This window comes from Podarcis cretensis (assembly GCF_951804945.1).
Source record: "Podarcis cretensis genome assembly, chromosome: 15".
Lineage (NCBI taxonomy): Eukaryota > Metazoa > Chordata > Lepidosauria > Squamata > Lacertidae > Podarcis > Podarcis cretensis.
The window spans coordinates 44166133-44188179 of NC_137185.1; the positions used below are offsets into that span (position 1 = coordinate 44166133).

The 22047-nt window shown below is 43.4% G+C and overlaps 1 protein-coding gene across 2 annotated transcripts in view; it reads right to left on the reverse strand.

The window, feature by feature from the left end:
* Nucleotides 1–4353: 4353 nt before the first annotated feature.
* Nucleotides 4354–22047, reverse strand: part of PIWIL2 (piwi like RNA-mediated gene silencing 2) — a 53761-nt gene continuing 36067 nt past the window's right edge. For both annotated transcript variants that reach the window (XM_079954948.1, XM_079954947.1), the window contains exons 17-23: nt 20142–20243; nt 18606–18725; nt 18271–18359; nt 10738–10843; nt 9549–9802; nt 7663–7770; nt 4354–5087 (exon numbers count right to left, since the gene is read on the reverse strand). In XM_079954948.1, the coding sequence (XP_079811074.1) occupies nt 4931–5087; nt 7663–7770; nt 9549–9802; nt 10738–10843; nt 18271–18359; nt 18606–18725; nt 20142–20243 (936 nt within the window). In that variant the 3' untranslated portion in view covers nt 4354–4930. The remainder of the gene's footprint in view (nt 5088–7662; nt 7771–9548; nt 9803–10737; nt 10844–18270; nt 18360–18605; nt 18726–20141; nt 20244–22047) is intronic.

The following is a 22047-nucleotide window of genomic DNA, read 5'->3' on the forward strand; positions in this document are numbered from 1 at the left end:
ACAACATCCAGAGAGAGGGACTAAGGAGAGGTGGGAGAGCAGCAAGTGAAGATTTGTCTGTACCTCAAGGTGGGGTGAAAGTGGGGCAAGACCTGGCAGGGTGTCTGACATATCCCAGCCACACTGCATCTTAAGTGTGGAACAGTTCCAGACCTCCCTGCCCAGAGCATGAATAAGAGATTACCATCTTCAAAAAGGAGGACCCGCAGCCTGCTCCCCAAAGGAGCAGAGGGCATGGGAGAGGCTGCCAGCTGAGCATCGACAAGCCAATCCTGCTCACCACTGCTAGCAGCCCTTGTACTGTAACCTCCAGCCAAGATGCAGCAAGAGAAGGCGAGATCTGGCCCTGGTGGTAGCTGCTTGAGGATTACAGTTGTAGGCTAATAACAGGGGTCCCAGGAAGCCCACCCGCAGCACAGGTTGCCAATCCACTGCCAGGTGCTGTGGATCAAGCTCAGGGCATCCTCGCACTTCTTCCAGACAGAGCTGTCCTGAATCGGCTTGTGCAGAAGGTTGACCTCGTAGGTGCTTTTCCACATAGTGTCCAACACCAGAAGGAACTTCTCCAGTTCCACTGTGCAGCTAAAATAGAGCACGCAGGAGGGCAGGTACAGCTTGCAGTCCTGGGCAAATTCCAAGATACAGTATTCCTGGCCAGCCTCTGTAGAGACAAAGACCATGCCTGCCAACTTAGCAGTGGTCAGCAATTGATACAAGATGAAGTTGCTGAGGACCAGGTAGCAGTCTTCCACTTCTCCTCGCCCAGGTAGTTGGTGCCTGCCTTGTAGTTCAGGGCACCTTATTTTGTGATGGGGTGCTCAGCCATCATATAGCCCAAGGGGACCAGTCCCGAAGTCGTGTCCATGGGGTCTTCCCAGTGGATCAGGCCATAGAAGCAGACTATCACACCCAAGGTCTCTTGCTTAGATTCCTGAGCCACAAACTTGGCCAGTGCCAACTTCTCCATGGCAGTGTCCGGCAGGGTGCTGGCACAGGGTGGCTCCCAGCAAGCAACCTTTGAACATGGATGACTTGAGGTACACCAGGAAAAACTTGGTCATGGTGATGTCAGCCATGTCCATAAGGAATTGCTTCCTGAGGTTGGTGAAGACCAAGTTCCTCATCTGTTGATCCAGGCCCAATGAGATCCAGTCCTCCTCATTATAGGAAACTGCCTCCTCTACCATGTCCGGCTTTTCAGTGGCTCCTTTGCGGCAGAGGTAGATGTAGCAGTCGGTCAGCAGCACATAGAAAAGCTAGAAGTTCCCCTCCATGTGCCCAGAACTCATGAGGATCATCCAGAACAGCTACTCCTCATTCTCCAAAACATGGAACATCAGAAGCAAAAAGTTGTTGTCTACCCTGAACTCGGGAGGGGTGGGTTGTCTCGGAAGGGCTTCCCTGGTTGTCTTCTCATGGTGCTGCTTGGAGAGGGGCTGGCCCTGTCTCCCCTTAGCCTACTGAGGGCCTCTACACTCACTACCTCTACCTCCTCCTCCTGCAAGTCCACTGCTATGCATGGTCCACCCCTCTCTTCTTCTGCTTATGCTCTTCCTCATTCCTCTTTTCCAGCAGCTTGAAGACCACCAGGAACATGTGGCAGTTGGCCACTCCCTGCAGTGCCATGGTGGTCACCACCTGCTGCAGGAGCATTTGGACTCTCAATGTAAAAGCAGGAGAAATCCATGGGGGCTGAAACCCCCTCAACTCCGAGGGGGCCTCTCCTGCCCAGACAGTTCGAAAGGCCTAGGAGCTTGAAGGGAGATCCAGCAGCTCATGGCCAAGGTGCTCATAGAGCTGCTGCAGGACCTTGATGTGGTTCCCAATGGCTGGAGTTTCATCCTTGCAAACAACAAAGTAGCTTTGAAACTTCTTGATGGAGAGTGAGATGTTCTCTAGGATGCGATTCCTGACCTGCCCAGGAGGCTCCATGGCTGGTGCATTCCTCAGGTGGAGACCCCTGCGGCTGCCATTGCCCCAACAGCGAGGATGCTCCCCTGGCATTGTGGCCCCCTCATTCCCTTCGACCTGAGGGTCCCCCAGGGCCACTCCTTCCTTAAGTGTTGAGGGAAACTACCATTCTCCATACCCATTTTCTGAAGGCAAACAGAGTTAACAAGTAGTACCGCAATGAGGAGAATGCACAGGCCAGCCGTTGGAGTTGTCCATTCTTTGCTCCTTCTTAAGGATGTGTGGAAGCCCATTGTAAACTGAGGTTTTCTTTTTTAAGTCACTCAAGCATTGTATAAATTTTATGAAATAAGCAAATAAAATAAATTGAATAGTCAAGCTGTTTCTCCCAGTTTTGGGGGGAGCGGGGCTAGGAGTTGACAGAAAGAAACACAATTGTTTGCAGACAGCAAAGCATAATAGGCTTGTGCTTACAAGGGGCCAGCTGAAGCTTAGCTCAAGTCACCCCTTCATAATGAAGCTGCTCTGACTCCTGCTTGCCACACCTGGTTGGAAGACAGGGTAGTAAGAAAGTTTTATATCACACATCCACATGATTTAGATAGTAGGCACATTAGGCAAAGCAGGTATCTTAAAATATACTTAGGGAGTTGGGTTAGAAACTGTAGCCACACATGCTTCCATTGAAAGCTTGCTTTCTATCTGCTGAAGGCAGGCACAACTTTGCACTATTGCCTAGCAATAATTAGGGAGCCTTAGCTTTTGGGTGGATGCCTACATTCTATGCCAACCAGTAACTTACACAACGTTTCTGGCACTACACTGCCCCCTCCTGTAAAAAAACACTTTATGAATTGTGAAAAGCTAGCTAGCCAATGTAGATTTGTAATTTCTTTATTTGAATATTTAGCCTGCTTCAACCCCAAAGCTTGCTGTAACTATACTGGCCACACAGTGAGTATGGATATCCAGGATAATAAAATAATAATAATAATAATAATAATAATAATAATAATATTTATATCCCGCCCTCCCCAGCCGAAGCCGGGCTCAGAGTGGCTAACAACAGTAAAACGATAAAACATTCTAAAATCATTTCATTATAAAAATAATTCCAATCAGATTAATGGCAACCATTGGGCTAGAGTTCTGTGAGGATTGCCAAAGGAGGGAGTCAGGCTGGTGGAACAGCTCTGTCTTGCAGGCCCTGCGGAAAGATCCCACAGGGCCCTAGTCTCTTGTGACAGAGCGTTCCACCAGATCGGAGCCACAGCCAAAAAAGCCCTGGCTCTAGTTGAGGCCAGCCTAAGCTCTCTGTGGCCTGGGACCTCCAATATGTTTTTGTTTGAAGACCGTAAGTTCCTCTGTGGGACATACCAGGAGAGGTGGTCCCGTAGGTACAAGGGTCCTAGGCCGTATAGGGCTATGAAGGTTAAAACCAGCACCTTAAACCTGATCCTGTACTCCACCGGGAGCCAGTGCAGCTGGTATAGCACTGGGTGAATGTGATCTCGCAGCAAGGACCCCGTAAGGAGTCTTGCCACGGCATTCTGCACCCGCTGGAGTTTCTGGGTCAGTCTCAAGGTCAGCCCCACGTAGAGCGAGTTACAATAATCCAGTCTGGAGGTGACGGTTGCGTGGATCACAGTGGCTAGGTCAGGGCGAGAGAGGTAAGGAGCCAACTGCTTAGCTTGGCGGAGATGAAAGAATGCCGCCTCCATGGAAAGGGAGGTGTCGAAGATTACACCCAAACTCTTAACGGACGGTGCTGGCACTAATTGCACCCCTGCAAGAGATGGGAGTTGCCCCCTCAATCCCATATCATCCCGTCCCAGCCAAAGGACCTCTGTCTTCAAAGGATTTAACTTCAACCGGCTCCCACGTAACCATCCAGCCACAGCTTCCAAACATCTGATCAGTGTGTCTGGGGCCGAGTCAGGATGGCCATCCATCAACAGATAGAGTTGGGTGTCATCAGCGTACTGATGGCAGCCCAACCCCAAACTCCGGACAAGCTGGGCGAGGGGGCGCATAAAGATGTTGGAAAGCATAGGGGAGAGTATAGCACCCTGAGGCACTCCGCACACCAAGGAGTGGCGCGATGACAATCCCCCCCCCCCAAGCGCCACCCTCTGTCCCCAACCAGAGAGAAATGAGCGCAGCCACTGAAGGACTGTGCCCTGGATCCCCATGTCGGCAAGGCGGTGGTCCAGGAGTTCGTGATCGACCATGTCGAAGGCTGCTAACAGGTCTAGAAGAATCAGCAGCCCCGACCTGCCTCGATCTTTGGCAATGCATCTGAAATCCAGTTGAAAATATTCTTCATTTCAGAGATTTAACTATGTTAAACAACTCACAATCTACATAGTTAATACAGAGCAACTTGCAAAAACAGGCATTTAGTGGTATGGAGACTACATAAAGTTAGTTCAGCCAGATAAATATAGAAAGTTTTGTTTTTATTCCAGCCTAACAAGGGAATTTTTACCTTTAACAAAAAGAGAAAAAAGACACATTTCCTTTTAAAGAACATGATAGTATTAAGGTTAAAGTATATAACTATAGGAAAAAAACCTTTAAATAATCCAACTGAAAAATCTTTAGATACTTGGGGAATGTCCATGGGTTGTTGTTGTTTTTTAAAAAGTTTTCTAGTATTATAACCACCTATTAAAACTAAAGCAATATATGTATTAACTGAACATACACAATAACACAAAAATGAAAATTCCAGGCAATATTCACCAAGTTAAAATAGTTACCAACTATTAGCTATTTTGCTGAAATTAGGTTACCATTTATTACTTGTTACAAACTGCTGAAATTTGAAGAATAGTTGGGTATTCACTTTGAAGTAAACATGCATAGGACTGAGGACGCTAACAGCTACTGCAGAGCTCACGTGTGTATTAGTGGTCCAAGGGCAGTATGTGCTGTCCAACAGGGTGATTCAGGAAGAGATTTTCTCCTCATCTCTGCCTTCTCCATGCTCCTGGCTGGAGTCAACTGGCTGGAGAAACTATAGGAAGAAGAGCTTTTCACTGAGCTCAATTGCTGGTTCATGGTGTAGAATTTGACCTGAGAGAAAGGCCAACTTGTGAGCATACTTGCAAGGAGCTGGCACTCTGATGGTTCCTGGCCAATTCCAGTATATGTGGCAAAGCTTGAAGGTCAGCCTGTTAAAAAAGGTGGGAGGGAGAGAGGATAATTCCCCCCCCCAACAGAGTATCAACCTTATTCTCTGGAAACTCCCCCCCCCCCCCCCCCGTTCTAGAAGGAAGGATTGATCTTTAACAGTGACTGTGCTGATAAAGCCCTAGGAAAATATACCTGCAGGGTGGATAAAAAACAATGATTTAAAATTAAAAAATCGGATTTTTTTTTTGTTTAATCAGATTTTTTTTATTTAAATCAGATTTTTAAAATAAAATGCTTGTGGAAGAAAAAATTTTCTAAAGATAGTTTTCTATTTATGTTACATTATAGTTCAAAGGCTATTCGTCAGGAAATAAGGATTTGTTTTAAGTTTTACATGTGTGCTAAAACTCAGTCTAAGTTTTTTTTTAGATTGTTTAACCACATTGGTTAACAAACATGGATAAATATGCTATAATATTACTGTTCTAGTTAAATGAATTGTCTAAATTGTTATTAAGAAAATGATTATTTTTCTCCTTCCAATAAAGTACAGCAGAAAAATTGTCCAAATATAAACAGTTAACTTATTAAACCTCACAATAATTTCATAATTATGTCTATGTATTTCTAATAGTATAACCAAATCAGTAATTTTTGATATAACTGTAAAAATTTATTATTCCAAAAATGAAGCCTTCATCTGGTTGTAAATATTAAGATTTTACCAGCGAGAATGAGTCTTTCTGTAAAAAAATGATTTAAATCAAGTCTTACTGAGTAGTGATTTAAATCGTGATTTAAATCAAACCCAACCTGCATACCTGCACCTGGAATTAAAAGCTGCAGAGCTCTGCTTACAATTAACAAGAAACACAAAGGGAAAAGGGAAGGAAAAAGTAATGGGGGAGTAACCCAAACAAAGGACAAGGGAGAAGGTGGCAAAAGCAGTACTGATGAGCAAAGTGGGAAGCAAGGGAGAAAGAGGGGATATTTTAGGGGCCATTTAAGAGGTGACAGGAGAAGTTGTCAGACTTAAGAAGTGCCATTAATTATACCAGATAACTACTTTAGGCGCTATGTGGAGCCCCTAGATGCAAGAACCTGTAGTTTGGTTTAATTTGTACAGTGCTTCATCAGAAAGACACTTTATATAATATTTTCATTATTCACATTATTCTGGTGATCTTCAAATCAGAGTTTCTCCATACTTAATCCAATTCAGTTCTGGGCAACACCAGTCACTTTATCATAGGGTTAAGAACTTCAGGATCATGGCCACGGTTAGTTCTATGAATATACTGCTCCACCGCTATCCAATGTGCATTCCAATATCCATAGGTACAGGGAGGAAGACGAGAGAAGCATGTGCAACTAGAGTGCTGTCTTCCAGTTCAATTCCAAGCAAGGAAAGTATTTCTGGAAATGATTCTACAAAGATCTCAGCCAAACTGAGGCCGACAGATGTGAAAGAGTAAAATGCAGTGCCAGGTAAGGTACCTGCTGTTCAGACAGGATGATTAATTTAGGAGCATTATTGAGCCACCTCTTTTACTCTGATAGCTCGGGGCAGGGGTGGGGAACCTTTCTGACTCCACAGGCCTGACCCCTATCAGGATCAGCCTCAGCAGCCTTATTTGACAGGTGGGTGGGGCTGGGCTGCCTACCTATCAATCACCTGATGTTACAATGGCAGGTGCAAGATGGTTTTTGCCCCTTTGATTTTGCAAGGGATTCTGTGCAAACCCCTTGCAAAACTGAGTAGGGTTCAATGACAGTTAAATCTTGCTCTGTTTGGCTACTGGGTGTAGGATTGCACAGTCAATGTAGGATTTAACCAGGCCTATCAAATGATATCCTGAATGACACCAGCTGATGGTTAGGTGTCGTTTGGGGGAAATGGCCTCACGGGCCAACTTGAACACCCTGACCCACAGATCAGAGATTCCCCACCCTCAGTTTAGCAGAGTAAAGGTTCAGAAGTCAACTCTAATTTCTTAGACATTTGTTTTATAAAATTTACTACATGTATCAGAGTTATCTGAGCAACAAACAATTAAAAGAAATAAAAAGAACAAAACCAATAAAACCAGAAAATGTACAAAAATAGGACAACTATTTGGAGTAGGGATTCGCAATCAGACAAAATGATGTAATAATATAATAAAGGGAGCAATCAAATCATCCCCATGGACCTAGAGCATCTAAAATCACAAAAAAATACAGCAGAAAACAAACCAAAAGCATTTGGCTGGTGCTGGAAGACATTAAAGTTGGCACAAGGTGAGCCCCTGATCTTTCACTTTGAGGCAAAGCATATCCTCACCAACAGCAAGCTAGTCAAAGCTCAAGCCTGCAGATGGGTTATCCTTAGAGCCATTATTCGGCACACTCAACTGTTCACCCTAGTCAAAGGACCATCTCACTATCAGAGCAGCAGTATAATACTTGCAATGGCAAGACATGAGAAAACACCCGATTTCTAATCTTTTAAAAAGTAATGATATAAATATTTATATATTACTTTCTGTACATGTGAACTAAAAGCGCACACACATACACATAAATCCCTAAGAGGAATTAAGAGATTACATCTAAAACATGAAATGCACTCACCTCTGCAGGTGGTCAGGACTGAGGTTGGCAGTATTTCTTACACAGACATAGTGAGTTGGAATGCCACAACCTTGTCGTGCATAATGAGCCATCAAGTAAAAATCCACCCTAAGAATATTTTTTTTAAAAATGCTATCAATATATATATATAATTATATATATATATATATACACACACAATATATATCAATAAAGATATATTTTTTATTTACAAGCAGCACGCAAGATAGTCAAGCAAGCAAGCAAGTGAGGGACCAACTCGATTCTTCAATCCCTCAAAAAGAATTTGGGAAACAGAGGGGCTTATTCAATACCATTAGGCCATCTAGATCACAACTGTCTACATTTACTCGCAATACTTCTCCTGGTGTTTACAGGATTTTCTGCAGCCCTACCAAGAAATGCCAGCAGCTGAACCTGGGAGGATTCACATGCAAACCATGTGCCCTTCCCCAACACCTTCTTGAGGGCACTGTCAGTGCTGACTTTAAAAAGCCCCTTGCCAACAAAAGAGAAGATCCTTACCTGTTGATCACATTGCAAGACTGGTTATTTGTCATGTACAGCCCTTAAGGGAGAGGGAAATCACTGACCAGTGGCCACCACTTCCCATGTGCCTGGCCATGTTGTCTGGTTGGCTTGGAGGCATTCAGGTAAACTTGAGAAGTACTATGCTCTTCAGGTAGCTTGGTTAAACCCAAATTATTTTTTCCCCAGAGGAAAATTTGATATCTAGCCACATAGTCATAGTAATTTACAACTTGTTGTCACAGCTGCCGATGAGCAGCTTTTTATTCCCATCATGTTAAATTTATGGCTCTTTCCTCTATCAAAAAGGGAAAGAGTGCAGAGATGAACACCAGTTTGACTGGCACAGATACCAGGAAGACAGAGGGTGTCATAGTATCTAGTCTGCCAAGGAAACCACCTAAAGATTTTCAACCTAGTGAGAAGTTTCATACACAAATCTTTAAGACGTTCAATGAAGAACTCCAGAAGGGTTATTGCCAAAGACTGGAAACCTCTGGATTAAAGAGTAAAAGTTGATATTGAGGTACATTATGTAACCTGACTACATAGTTCTAGCATGCCACATTTCACCTGATTTATTCTATGGTGGTGGGAAGATGGAATTGGGTTCAGAGGAGGGCAACAAAGACTTTCAAGTGTTGGTTTGGAAAACAAACCCTATGAGGAAAGCTTAAGAGCACTGGAGGGAAGAGAAGACTGAGGGGGGAAACCAAAGCATCTTTCAAATACTCCAAGGGCTGTCACACAGAAGATAGTAAAGACTTCTCGGATGCCCCAAAGGACAGACTCATTTAATGGACTTAAGTTACAGGAGAGTACATTTTGGTTTAACAGTTTTAGAAAACAGACAGATCATTTCAGCAAAGGAACCTACACACAAACATGCTATACACAATGTCAATGAGCAAGAATAAACACATGTTCCTCTTTCCCCTCTTCACAAGTGGCTGGGACAAGAAGCCTGAAAGCTTTGACTTAGTAATGGACTGTTGTGTCATATGGACCAACCAACTCTATTTGACATTAACTGTCTAGTTTCAAACAAGCCAACTTCAAACCAGTTACTGAAGTTAGTCTGTTTGACATGAACCACATTTAAGATTAAACACAGTTCCTGGTCTGCATGATATATGTATAACGAAGGCTAGAAGCAGAAACTTTCAAGATCCTTCCCCACCCACATGGAAGGAGGAAGCATGCAAAACTTAATGTTCACTCCAATTTATTCATGTTGCACTAAACTGTGGCAAATAACTAAATCAATCAACTATAAGCAACAAATTCTTCTTACAAAAAGAGCAGAGTAGCCTGTGAAAATATGGAGAGAAAGGGCTGTGTGACTGCTTTTCACTCACCAATCTCGGCTGGTGATTGTGTGGTCTATCACTGTACCCGGAGACGGAGTGGAGAAGTGATCAGTGGCTGCCAAATACATGTTGGCACTGATCTTCTTCTGTACAACCATCACCACCATTTTAGGCTCATAATTCTCAAAAGCTTCAAAGCATTTCTCTAGCTGGGGGATTTCATAGCTCTCCACCATTTTCAGCTGGCTATCCGATACACCATCTCTGTAAACTACAATCTTTTCAGGGAGATCGTGGTTCACCTTCAAGAGACCAAACATGTAGGTTAAGATCTAGAGACCTGGATAACTCAGGCAAACATCTCCTCTGGGCACTCTAGATACCTCCCGTATACAGACACAAATGCACTGTCTTTATTTGTAACCCTTTCTGCTCTCATTCAAGATAATTAGTGCCATGGCTGACTGCAAAAAACTCAAAAAGAGTAAGTTGTATGGAGACTGCGGAAAGTTACTCCTGTGACTATACCTCTCCATTAAAAAGAACAGCACTTGTTACTTGAGTTTATAGGGCACTACCAACATTCTAGAGAATATTAGCAATATAAACAGGTCCCTGCCCAAAATTTGGAATCTATATTTCAGAAAGTAGCAAAAGCAAAGCTGCACCTCTAATTTTTAAAGGGCCTAGGCAGGCTACCCTCAGTGGTCCCCCCCCAACATGCATTCCGCCACTTGCTCCACCCAGCTGTGGCACTGCTGAAGCTGCTATTCTCAGCCTCACATGTAATCATGCTTGCCCTGAAGCAGTGAGGTGGGGGGTGGGGGTCACACAAGGGGCATCCGGCAACCTTCCCTTTGCTAGTGGGCTTATCCTAGCAGCAGGGGTACTGCAGTGGGGTGGGGAGCCAGGTGAACACCCTACAGCACTGCAATCAGATAAGACCATATGGGTGTGCGGCGAAGACCGGCTGCTACCCCACCCTCTCCCCCTAAAGTACAAGTGGGATTCTACAGAAGCAGTGCTGCAATGGGCCAGGAGCCCACTAAACAAGGGTAGATGGCTTTTCCTACTAGTAAGATACTGCACCTGATACCAGTGTGCAGGACAACCATATTGGTATCTGAGGACCAGCACAAATAAATATTTTTTCTTTTCAGTACAGGAAAGTTATTAGCCTGGTCAGGCTTTCCTCAGTAGTTCATCCCTGCCAGAAAAGAACTTGTGTTTTCCTCACCTCATGGAACTTCTGCAGGGCACCCACCAAGCAGACCTTCAGGCTATCTACAATTTCTTGATGAGGCAGCTGGAATACTACTCTAGAGTACCATCTTGTCAAAGTGCTGGTGGTAGAAAGAAAAAAAGGAGTAAATGCTAATGTTTAATTCAAGACACAAAGCCCAATTATGAATAATTAGGCCAAACTCTGGTAATTTCTCAGAATTATCAGTGCCCTAACAATACTCAAGTCCTCTCTCCTTATCTTTTAGTAGTTTAATATTCCTGCAATTATATGATTCAATAGTACAAGAAACAACCTAAATTTACAATCTGAGTAGCACAGCTTGCACATCGCTTTAAGACAAAGTTAAGCTGAACTAGGGCTTTAAAAGCATTGCTAATGCACAGGAAGAAAAGTTTAGCTGCTTTGCTCCTCCCCTGCTCTCAAAGCACTATCCAGAAATAAGCATTGGTTTGACTTAGTGCTATCCAACAGGGGCTCATGATTTGTCTCTCTCTAAACCATGAATGGTTAGCAAAGAACAAACCTTAGTTATAGCTGCAGTGGTGGTGGAGTAAATCAGCTACAATTTTCTTTTTGTCCACTAACATTTTACACATTCACCTTTAAACCATAATTGCTCTTTATGGTGGTTTACAATTATTATTTCATTTCAAATCTCTTTCCATGAGGGATCCTGAAGTGATTTAGAAGATGATCAAAACATAAAAATCAGTTGTATACGCAAGGACAGGAACAACTGCATATATAAAAACAATTAAAACACACAAACAATATGCCAGACTATCCCTGCAGGACCTACCATTCCCCCTGCCTCACCCCGATTTACAGCAACTGGCCTTGACACCAGACAGCTGGTGGGAGGATAAATTCCCAGGCAGACACATCAGTCTTACGCCCTGCCACCAGCAGCAAGAGAGCAGCAGCAGATGGAACAACTGCAGAGCAGGTAGCAGAGAACAGTTTTGCCATATTTCTGTTTTGCTTTTGCTTCTGGTCCTCCCTGGAAGGAGGGGAGACACCAGACCATCCCTGGAGGACCCACCTACTGATCTTGATGCCAGACGTCTCGGTGGGGATTTAAAAAATGTTGCTGGCATCCATTTGTCTCAGGAGACAATGGAAGAGTGATGTGAATGATTTCTGGGCTAGGGAATAGGATGTTGGGTGTTGAGGCTTTATTTTTATCTGCTAGTGGGTGGGAATATTCTTTTGTTTATTGTGTGTGTACTGCTTTTTTTACAAAAAACAAAAACACTGTTCTGGGGGTGGTGGATTTGTTTGTTTGTTTCCCCAATACATTGCATGGAATATTGATGTGTTATATGCCCCCCCCCTCTCCTTCTATGGTATAATGTACAGTGTAATGTGTTTTCATTGTAAGATACTTGGAGACCCTTTGGGTGACAAGCAATTAAAAAGTTTCAATACATTAGCAAACAAGCAAATAAACACATACATGTATACAATACATTAATAAAATAAATTCAAATCTACCACAGATTCCAACTGGGGTGTGTGTGTGTGTGTGTAATTGGAGTTCCAAAGGCTAGGTGTAATTCTAATATAGAATTACTGTTCTGCCCTATAGCAGAACAAACCTCCTGATAGGATGGTATCTGCTGAATGCCCTTTCTTGAAGAATGGAGTGATCAGCCAAGAGAGACAACCTTTTAGGTATTCTGGTCCCTAGTTTGGTACACAAATAACAGCACCTTGAACATAACAGCAGCTAGTTGACAGCCAGTACAGCAGCAGGTTAACATAATGCTGATATTATGCCCAGTGAACAGTAAAAGCTACCACATTTTTCACTAGCAACAACCTATAGATCATCCCGAAGGCCAGCCCCAGAAAGCTCATTGCAAAAATCCAAACTTAAAATTTAAAATGACATGTAAAAGAGAAGACTGATTTGTTTTCCCAATTCCTGTTAGACCTTTATGAATCAATTCCCGTGAGTAGACTATAAGAAGTTGTACTTTAAAAATAATAATTAAAAAAGGTCATACAAAAATCTGCAAAATAAATGTTACCAAACGGGATCTGATGACCAGATACGTAGTCCATGTACAACTACAGATCACTGTCAAACAAAACCAAGATAAATAAACCATAGGTATGTGAATGCGAGGAAGGCAGTGACAGGTACTATTTGTAGCATAGACATAATGGTTATGTCTATGCTATGAACTATCTTGGAATATAAAAAGGTAAAGGTACCCCTGCCCATACGGGCCAGTCTTGACAGACTCTGGGGTTGTGCGCCCATCTCACTCAAGAGGCCAGGGGCCAGCGCTGTCCGGAGACACTTCCGGGTCACGTGGCCAGCATGACATCGCTGCTCTGGCGAGCCAGAGCCGCACACGGAAACGCCATTTACCTTCCCGCTGGTAAGCGGTCCCTATTTATCTACTTGCACCCGGAGGTGCTTTCGAACTGCTAGGTTGGCAGGCGCTGGGACCGAGCAGCGGGAGCGCACCCCGCCGCAGGGATTCTAACCGCCGACCTTTCGATCGGCAAGTCCTAGGCGCTGAGGCTTTAACCCACAGCGCCACCTGCGTCCCCTATCTTGGAATATACAGCTATCCAATATTAAATATACAGCTATCCAATATTAAATTGCAAGCCTTTAAATCAGCAAAAGCTATTTTGAAATTCGCTGCTTGTGAAGGTGGAAATCTGATTAACCCAGCCCAGCTTTTATATGGTGCAGAGGTTTGGGGTACCTCAAATTTCTCTGGTTTGGAATCCCCACAGAATTATTTTTTAAGAATCCTTTTAAGTTTACCCAAAGACATACAATCTGCCATGGTTAGGTTGGAAACTTGTATGTTGAGCACAGAGAGCCAAATAGATAAAAGAATCCTCTGCTACTGGTTCAAAGTTCAACAGATGGACAACACTAGGCTACCAAAAAAATGCCTGATTGAGCTCTCGAATGGATTACCCCTTAAAAACTGGGCACATCACGCTGCCCAACTGATGGGCAAATATGACCTCTCAATGACCGAGATCAAGTAACTTTCCTTATATTCCCAGAAAAATATTTTCAAATGACCCATAAGGGCAGTGGCAACTAAAAATGACCTAAACTCTATGTACACATCCACATGCACCCCATTATATTTTAAACTTAGAGAGGTCCACGAACATACACCTTATTTCAATGAATTGACTTTTGTACAACTTGGGAAAGCTTTTACAGAGTTACGATTAAACACAATAAACTCTGCTTATAGAGATGGGAGACACAGAGGCATACCAACAAACGAACGTGTTTGCATTAGGGGATGCCCTGAATTAGAGGACCTTATGCCTTATATCTCGCGCTGCCCCTTATATAATGAAGCAAGAGAACATTTTTTAGCACCTATAATGACAAAGTCCCCTAGCCAGAATGCCTCTGACATGATTTTATATCTCCTCACAGACATAGATAAGTATGTGACCTGGTGTGTAGCACTCTTTGCAACTGCCGCTAGGAAAACTAGAGCAAATTATATAGCCAAGATAGCCACCAACTGTAAAGGAGATGAATTTATTTGACCCTATCTACATCAAGAAAAGGGACGCGGGTGGCGCTGTGGGTAAAACCTCAGTGCCTAGGACTTGCCGATTGTATGGTCGGCGGTTCGAATCCCCGCGGCGGGGTGAGCTCCCGTCATTCGGTCCCAGCTCCTGCCCACCTAGCAGTTCGAAAGCACTCTTAAGGGCAAGTAGATAAATAGGGACCGCTTTATAGCGGGAAGGTAAACAAACGGCATTTTCGTGTGCTGCGCTGGTGCTGGCTCGCCAGCTGCAGCTTCGTCACGCTGGCCACGTGACCCAGAAGTGTCTTTGGACGGCGCTGGCTCATGGCCTGTAGAGATGAGCACGCAACCCCAGAGTCGAACACAACTGGCCCATACAGGCAGAGGTACCTTTACCTTTTTATCTACATCAAGCTATATTCTATCTTTATCACCAAACTCCGAATATAATTGCACATTGTATTACTTAACATTATTTTTCAATATATTAGTGGCCATGTGGTGATTTTAGCATATAAATTTTATTGTTTAATGTCTTAACCTGTATATTAAGGTACTTTTATAGCTCTGTTTAGAGTAGGTAATGTCTGGATAATATAAATATTTTAAGTTTCTTTGTATTAATTCAGCATATTTTCTTTTAATTGTTGAATGATCCTGTGTACATTGTGGCAGCCTTTGGCTATATGCAATAAAGCTGACTGACTGACTGACTGACTGACTGACTAATGGTTAAACAAGACAGGGTTACAAAGCATGAATCCTATTACACCAAGAAAAAGTAATTAAAGTATTCAAATGCCCTGAGTTACTGTATCAGCCATCAGTTGTACACTCATTGCCCAAGCTGCCCTCCTGTACTCAGATATAGGCAGGCAATAATTGTCATTTATTATCTTTATTATCTTGTAATACCTACCCCAAAGAAAATGCATCACAAAGAGACACCTCGCCTCAGAAGTTTAAACATAATGAAAAATGAACAACACACAGTCATCTAAAGCAATACTGACAAAATACTAACTGCTACTAGTAAAGGTAAAGGGACCCCCGACCGTTAGGTCCAGTCATGGCCGACTCTGGGGTTGCGGTGCTCACTGGCTCACTCGCTTTACTGGCCGAGGGAGCCGATGTACAGCTTCCGGGTCATGTGGCCAGCATGACTAAGCCGCTTCTGGAGAACCAGAGCAGCGCACGGAAACACCGTTTACCTTCCTGCCGGAGCGGTACCTTTTTATCTACTTGCACTTTGACGTGCTTTCGAACTGCTAGGTGGGCAGGAGCTGGGACCGAGCAACAGGAGCTCATCCCATCGCGGGGATTCGAACCGCCACCTGCAGCGCCACCTGCAACTACTATCAGCAGTCAAACGCAAATTCACACCCAAACCTTTCCCGAATAAACAAGTTCACACTGCTCATAAGCACAATGAATTAGAAACAAATCAGCGATCAATGCAATTGGAACAAGCCACTGTCAGATGTCAGGCATGCAGTTAAAAAGCAGTGATAGGTAGGTTTACCATATTTTGAAGAGCCAAAAAGAGGACACCTTTTTGGACTTCTACTTTTAACAACGGATCGCTATGACGACTTTCATTTTAAATAACCCTACTATAAGTAGGCTATAGAAGCTATGATATATTGCTAGTAGCAATGTTCTTAACTTTCCACAACCAAATAATCATACAACATTTTGCTCTCTTACTTGCCACATGAAAGTATTGGGACTCATGTTCCCATCTTTGGGAACATCAGTGTGCACATCTCAATTTATTAAACTGTTGAACATGTACATATGGACTCTCGTGAAGGGCAGGGAGATGTTAACTCTTGCCTTCTCAGACTCCTTCTCCAAGATCCCGTAGCTGAGCCAGTGAGTCAGCCACAAGAGAATGGATTTATACAGTATGTAGCTAGTTTAAGATGCTGCTCTGTTTTGTGATTCTCTGTTGAAGACTAGCTTAGATCTGAGTCTAATGCACTAGGATTTTTTTCTGGGGTTACTGTAAACAAACAAACAACAACAAGCAACCCCCCCCCCGACATTTTGCCCAATTTAAAAAATCTGCCCAGATGGAAATTTTAATCAGGGAAAAGAGTGCATGTCCGGGAAATAGAGGACATCTGGAAACCCTATCACAGAGATTATTAAAATACAAGCAACCTGTGAATCTGAATCTTTGAATCCCATGAAAGCATAAGAGCCTACTAGATCAGGTCAAAGGTCCGTTTAATCCAGAACTCTCTTCTCATGGTGGCCAACCAGAGGCCTATGGGAAGCCCGCAAGCAGAACCTAAGCAGAACAGAACAGTCCCTATCGGCAATTCCCAGCAATTGGTATTCGGAGGCATAAAAGCTGTTCTTTTTAAAAAGAAAAGAAAAAAGCAGCAGCTACATGAGGGGAGACATGCAACCTGGATCCAGACTGCAGCATGGGATGAGGGAGACGAGAGATTAGCCCTTTTCCTGTTGAAAACTGCATCACAGAGCCGGAAAACAATTTTGAGAATGAACAACTAAACAAATCCCTTCCACACTCCAGTATCAATCTACCATATTTTTCACTCTATAAGACGCACCCGACCATAAGACGCACCTAGTTTTAGAAGAGAACAAGGAAAAAAAAATTCTCTTCCTCTCTGCTCAGTGCCTCTCCATCAAAGCGGGAGGAGAAACAGGGCGCTGCGCAGAGAGGAAAAGCTGCGCAGCGCCTCTCCAGCGAAAGCAACGCGAAGCCTCCGGAGCGTAGCGGGAGCGCTCCCGCTGCGCTCGGGAGGCTTCGGGCGGCTATCCCTGAAGCCAGGAGAGCAAGAGGGATTGGTGTGTACCGATCCCTCTTGCTCTCCTGGCTTCAGCGAAAGCTGCGCAGCCTGCATTAGCTCCATCAGGCGCGCACACACATTTCCCCTTGCTTTTTAGGAGGGGGAAGTGCGTCTTATAGAGCGAAAAATACAGTATATTGGGCTTGAGAAAAAAAGGGAAGAAAAAAAGAATCCCAGATATCAGATTCAAAAATGAATTTAGTGCCATGTCCTGAAAGTCCCAAGCGTTCATAGAGCTTGCCTTAAATGCAAGGTGACCATGACAACCTCCAGACTCTTATCTAGCTTCAATTCTGCACCCCCAGATCCCCCTCTACCCAGCCCCAACCTCCTTTTAACTCCCACCTACTTTTTGGGCTGGAGTGCCAGAGAGAAGGAAGGGTGGTTCCCTTCTCACCTACCAGAAATGACATCAATTGCCTTTGAGGAAAAGACATTTACCTAGGATTGCCATACGTCCAAAATTTCCTGGAAATAGTTGGCAATCGACGGTCGGAAGCTGTGTCTGGGCAGAAATCGATGAAGCATCCCAGAAAATCTGGACATATGGCAACCCGTGTCTGCAGTGTCGTTTTTGACAATTTTCCTTAAAAACAGTTCAAAAACTGTCCAGATTTCCACTTTTTGAAATATGGCAAACCTACATTTACCAGAGGGTACTATGCTTGCCACACTGCATCCAAAACTGGGAGGGAGTGGAGAATGAAATTTCTTTTCCTTTCCAGCCTGCTACCACTGCCGTGGCACTTATTATACTCTAGTTTAATACAGGCAAGGGGAGAGGAGACATGAAGAGGGAGACTGAAGCCTTAAGAGTAGTGCTATTTTTCTAGAAAAAGAGGCTGTAACTCATCATGAACACCTCCCCCATTCTCTTAGAATGGCAATGACGCCCACCTGAGTGCTGGCTGGAAAAAAAGTCCTGCATAAGAGGTATGAATTCATCCTGGCTTGGAAATGAGTGAAGCTATTTCCTGATTTCTGAGAAAGTAGTTGTGCTATATCTAAACTTTTCTGAAACACTGGCCAAAGGATACATGGAACTCAAATCTTCATCCACAGCTGTTAACAATGGCTGCTTGGAACCCAACAGTGAGCACAGTTCTGGAACAGACTTTCATTCCCAAACACCAAAAAGTTAAAGGTCTTTCCAAACAAACTGTACTTACTGATTGATGCTTGCCACAAAGCCAACCACAGAACGCTTTCCCCTACTGGGGTCATGATATACATCCATGCCAATTGCCATCAACTTTTTCTGGAAAGCAAAAAAAATATTTTTTTAAAAAAAATCCTGTTGCAGTGCAGTAGTTAGTGTGTCCATAATTCAAAACTGCAATCAATACAGACAGATTTTTTTAAAAAACAACAACACTACACTGGAGAAAGCACTGGAATTAAAAGAGACAAAGTTGCAACCTTGTTGCATGATCTGCAAGTCTCACTATGGTATGCTTACCAATTAAGTTTTCCCCAAGTAAAAGTAAGTTTTTATATAACTTACCAGAGGGATGTCCACACCCCAGAGTTCGCCACCTAGCTTACAGTTTATCTGCAGCAGAATTTTCTGCGCTATGCTTCTAAATTTGCTAGGATTGGTTGTAATTGTTCGAACATTAATAACCTGATGGAAGAAGAACATATTGAGCACCATTAACACCAAGCAAGACATTAACCAATCACCCTTCATCCACCTTCCAGCCTATTGTGTAGAGTTGGAAAGGCCCATAAGAGTCATCTAGTCCAACTCCCAGCAGTGCAAGGAATCTTTTGCCCAAAGACTCTTGAGCTCTTAATCCTTAAGAGTCTCATGTTCTACCAATTGAGCTATCCAAGGAACAATCACCTACAATAAGCTCCTCTCTATCATCTTACTTACCTTCAGATTATTCTTAGTATGATCTCTAACCCTCCTTCTGTGCTTGGGTGTGTGAGAGACAGAAGGGGAGAAGGGAAATAGAAAGGGAGGAAATAAGAGGCTTAAAGGTGGCAAGGTTTATTTATTTATTTTTTAAACTCGGCTCCCAGCACCTTTCAGCCTGCCTGGAAAAGAAGCTTATGGCCGCGGCACCAGAGCAAAGTTCCCGGTCTGTGCCTGCTCTGTGGTTTGCTGTCCCCTGCAGGAGACAGGGGAGAGCTGAGTCAGCAAAGTTGGCTTCATGCAGTTTATCATCAGGGCAGATATTTTGAACTGGTTATCACAATGTGATTTCAAACCGGTTTTCAACAATATACACCAGTCTGAAGATATACAATGTCTGTTCTTGGTGGTTTTCATATGGAAGAGCATTTCACAAGATGGGAACCAACATGAAGGTCTTGCTCCTCATCAGTGTCTGTGACACCTTGCACAGCTTTGGCAATCTGGAATAAGCCCTCAGATGCTGCACAGAGCATGTGGGGATAAACATAATAATAATAATATAATAATAATAATTTATCACTTATACCCCACCCATCTGGCCGGGCCTCCCCAGCTACTCTGGGCGGCTCCCAACAGAACACTAAAAACATGATAAAAGATCAAACATTAAAAACCTCCCTAAACATATGGAAGAAGGCAGTCCTTAACATACTCTAAACCAAAACATTTATATTTCTTCTTTTTCCTGCTCCTTTTAGAGTTGTTGCAGGTTAAGTGGGGAAAATACTGAATAAAACTTGATGGAAAACTACACAGAAGCATCCTATTTTATGTGAATGTTGTTGCTTAGCAGTCTCAATGGGCAACGCTTTGTATCCAATCCGGGACAGTACTGCACAAAAAGTTTCCCGTTTATGAAAAAGCAGTACAGCATGAAGAAAGAAAGATAGGAATATTCCTAAAGAAAGGTACTATATGGGAATACAAGAATCTTCCATTGATTGTGCAAACAAACTCCATAAGGGGCCCTACAGTTGCCCTCCTTCCAGGCATATGCAGACCCAGCAGTGGGGTGGATTCTGGATGCATATCTGGTGTTCATGCAAGCCTTCAGGTAGGCATGGGTGCCCAAAGCATAATCAGCATAAGAATTATGCAGTCAACTATTTGACTTACCTGAGAAGGTATCGGAGATTGTATACAGCACAATTTTTTAATGGCCCCATACAAGTCATCTTTAGTCCCAGTGATAATGCAAACTACCAACTGTAGAGTTTCCTTTAAAAAATGGGAGGGGGAGGGACTACTGGTTAGACTTACAAAAGAATAACATTACCACATCAAAAACTAGAACAGTAAATGCTATAATCATGGGAAACTGTATCAGAGCTAGTATGGTGTAGTGGTTAGTATGTTGGACTAGGACCTGGGAGCTCAGGGTTCAAAGCCCCACTTGGCCATGAAGTTCACTGGGTGACCTTGGCCAGTCCCTGCCTCTCAGCCTAATTTTCTCACAGAGTTGTTGTAGGGATTAAATGAGGAGAGGTAGAACCATGCACACCACATTGGGCTTCTTGGAGAAAAAAAGTGGGATATAAAAGCAGTAAATAAAATAAATAATGAAAGAGCTAAAATTGTTTACAGGAAATACTCTAGTTGCATAATCATGTTCTAACTGTACAAGCTGTGAAACAGCAGGCTGACTGCTATATTGACCAACGTTTAATGGTATTTATGCAGCACAAAATTTCATCAAAGAACATGAGCATTCACAGTTTTCAATCTGGCTATGACTTTATGGCAAATAAGGGTAAAGGGACCCCTGACCAGTTGTGGACGACTCTGGGGTTGCGGCGCTCATCTCGCTTTACTGGCCGAGGGAGCCGGCGTACAGCTTCTGGGTCATGTGGCCAGCATTCTGGCGAACCAGAGCAGCGCACGGAAACGCCCTTTACCTTCCCGCCGGAGCGGTACCTATTTATCTACTTGCACTTTGACGTGCTTTCGAACTGCTAGGCTGGCAGAAGCAGGGACCGAGTAACGGGAGCTCACCCCGTCGCAGGGATTTGAACCGCCGACCTTCTGATCAGCAGGTCCTAGGCTCTGTGGCTTAACCCACTGCTACCCGCGTCCCCATGTACAAATAAAATACCCATAATAGTCTAACCTAGGATTTTGACAACATGTTCACAATTGAGTGTTTACAGTATTAAAAAATGGATTTTCAGGGTGCTCTAAATATTTTTCCCAAACCTACAATGCTTAACTATGCATTAACCCTCTCATCAGCTGCTTCACTTTTACTCAACCAGGACTGTTTCTTTCCAGCCAAATCAGTATGAAGACATTACTATGCCATGTAGCCAGATGTGATTGTGCAATGAAGTTATAAAAGCCAATTTAAAGCAAAGCAATGAATTATCCCCTCTTTCCGAAGAGATGAAAGTGGTTGCCCAATCCCACCAAAAAACTGATAAGAGTTTGCTTCCCCCATGTTGGGGCTCAGTATCAATTTTACTTGGCAATTTTGGATTAAGATAAATACACCCAACATGGTACTACTAGAAAAACAGCCTCTCCATGCAGAGTTCTTCCCAATATTATGATCACTTTCAGCTTGCCTCATCACAGGCTGCTACCGCTGCTGGTGACAGGCAGGAAACCTCATAACATTGGGCACTGGAGTGTTTTGCATCACTCCAACAAGAAGGCAGAGAACTTGACATGAAGATTTCATCAGCAGACTGCTGTGTTCATAATATATAATTCTGCCCTTGTTATTAATAATAATTAAATTTGTATACCACCCTATACCTGCAGGTTTGTATACCACCCTATACCTGCAGTTTTCAGGTTCACAGGATAAAATCAGAATACAAAACCACAAAATACATAATCAAAATAAAAACAAGACACCTCAACAACCCCCAATAACATCTGTCTCCTGTAGAATGTTGACTAGACCATGAAACCACACCCTTTCCCATTATATTCAGGCTACTAGAAAACCTGGTATGCTAAAGAAGCTTATTATATAGAAGTTAATTGGATAAATGCCAAGTCAATTTATACTTCAGGTGAC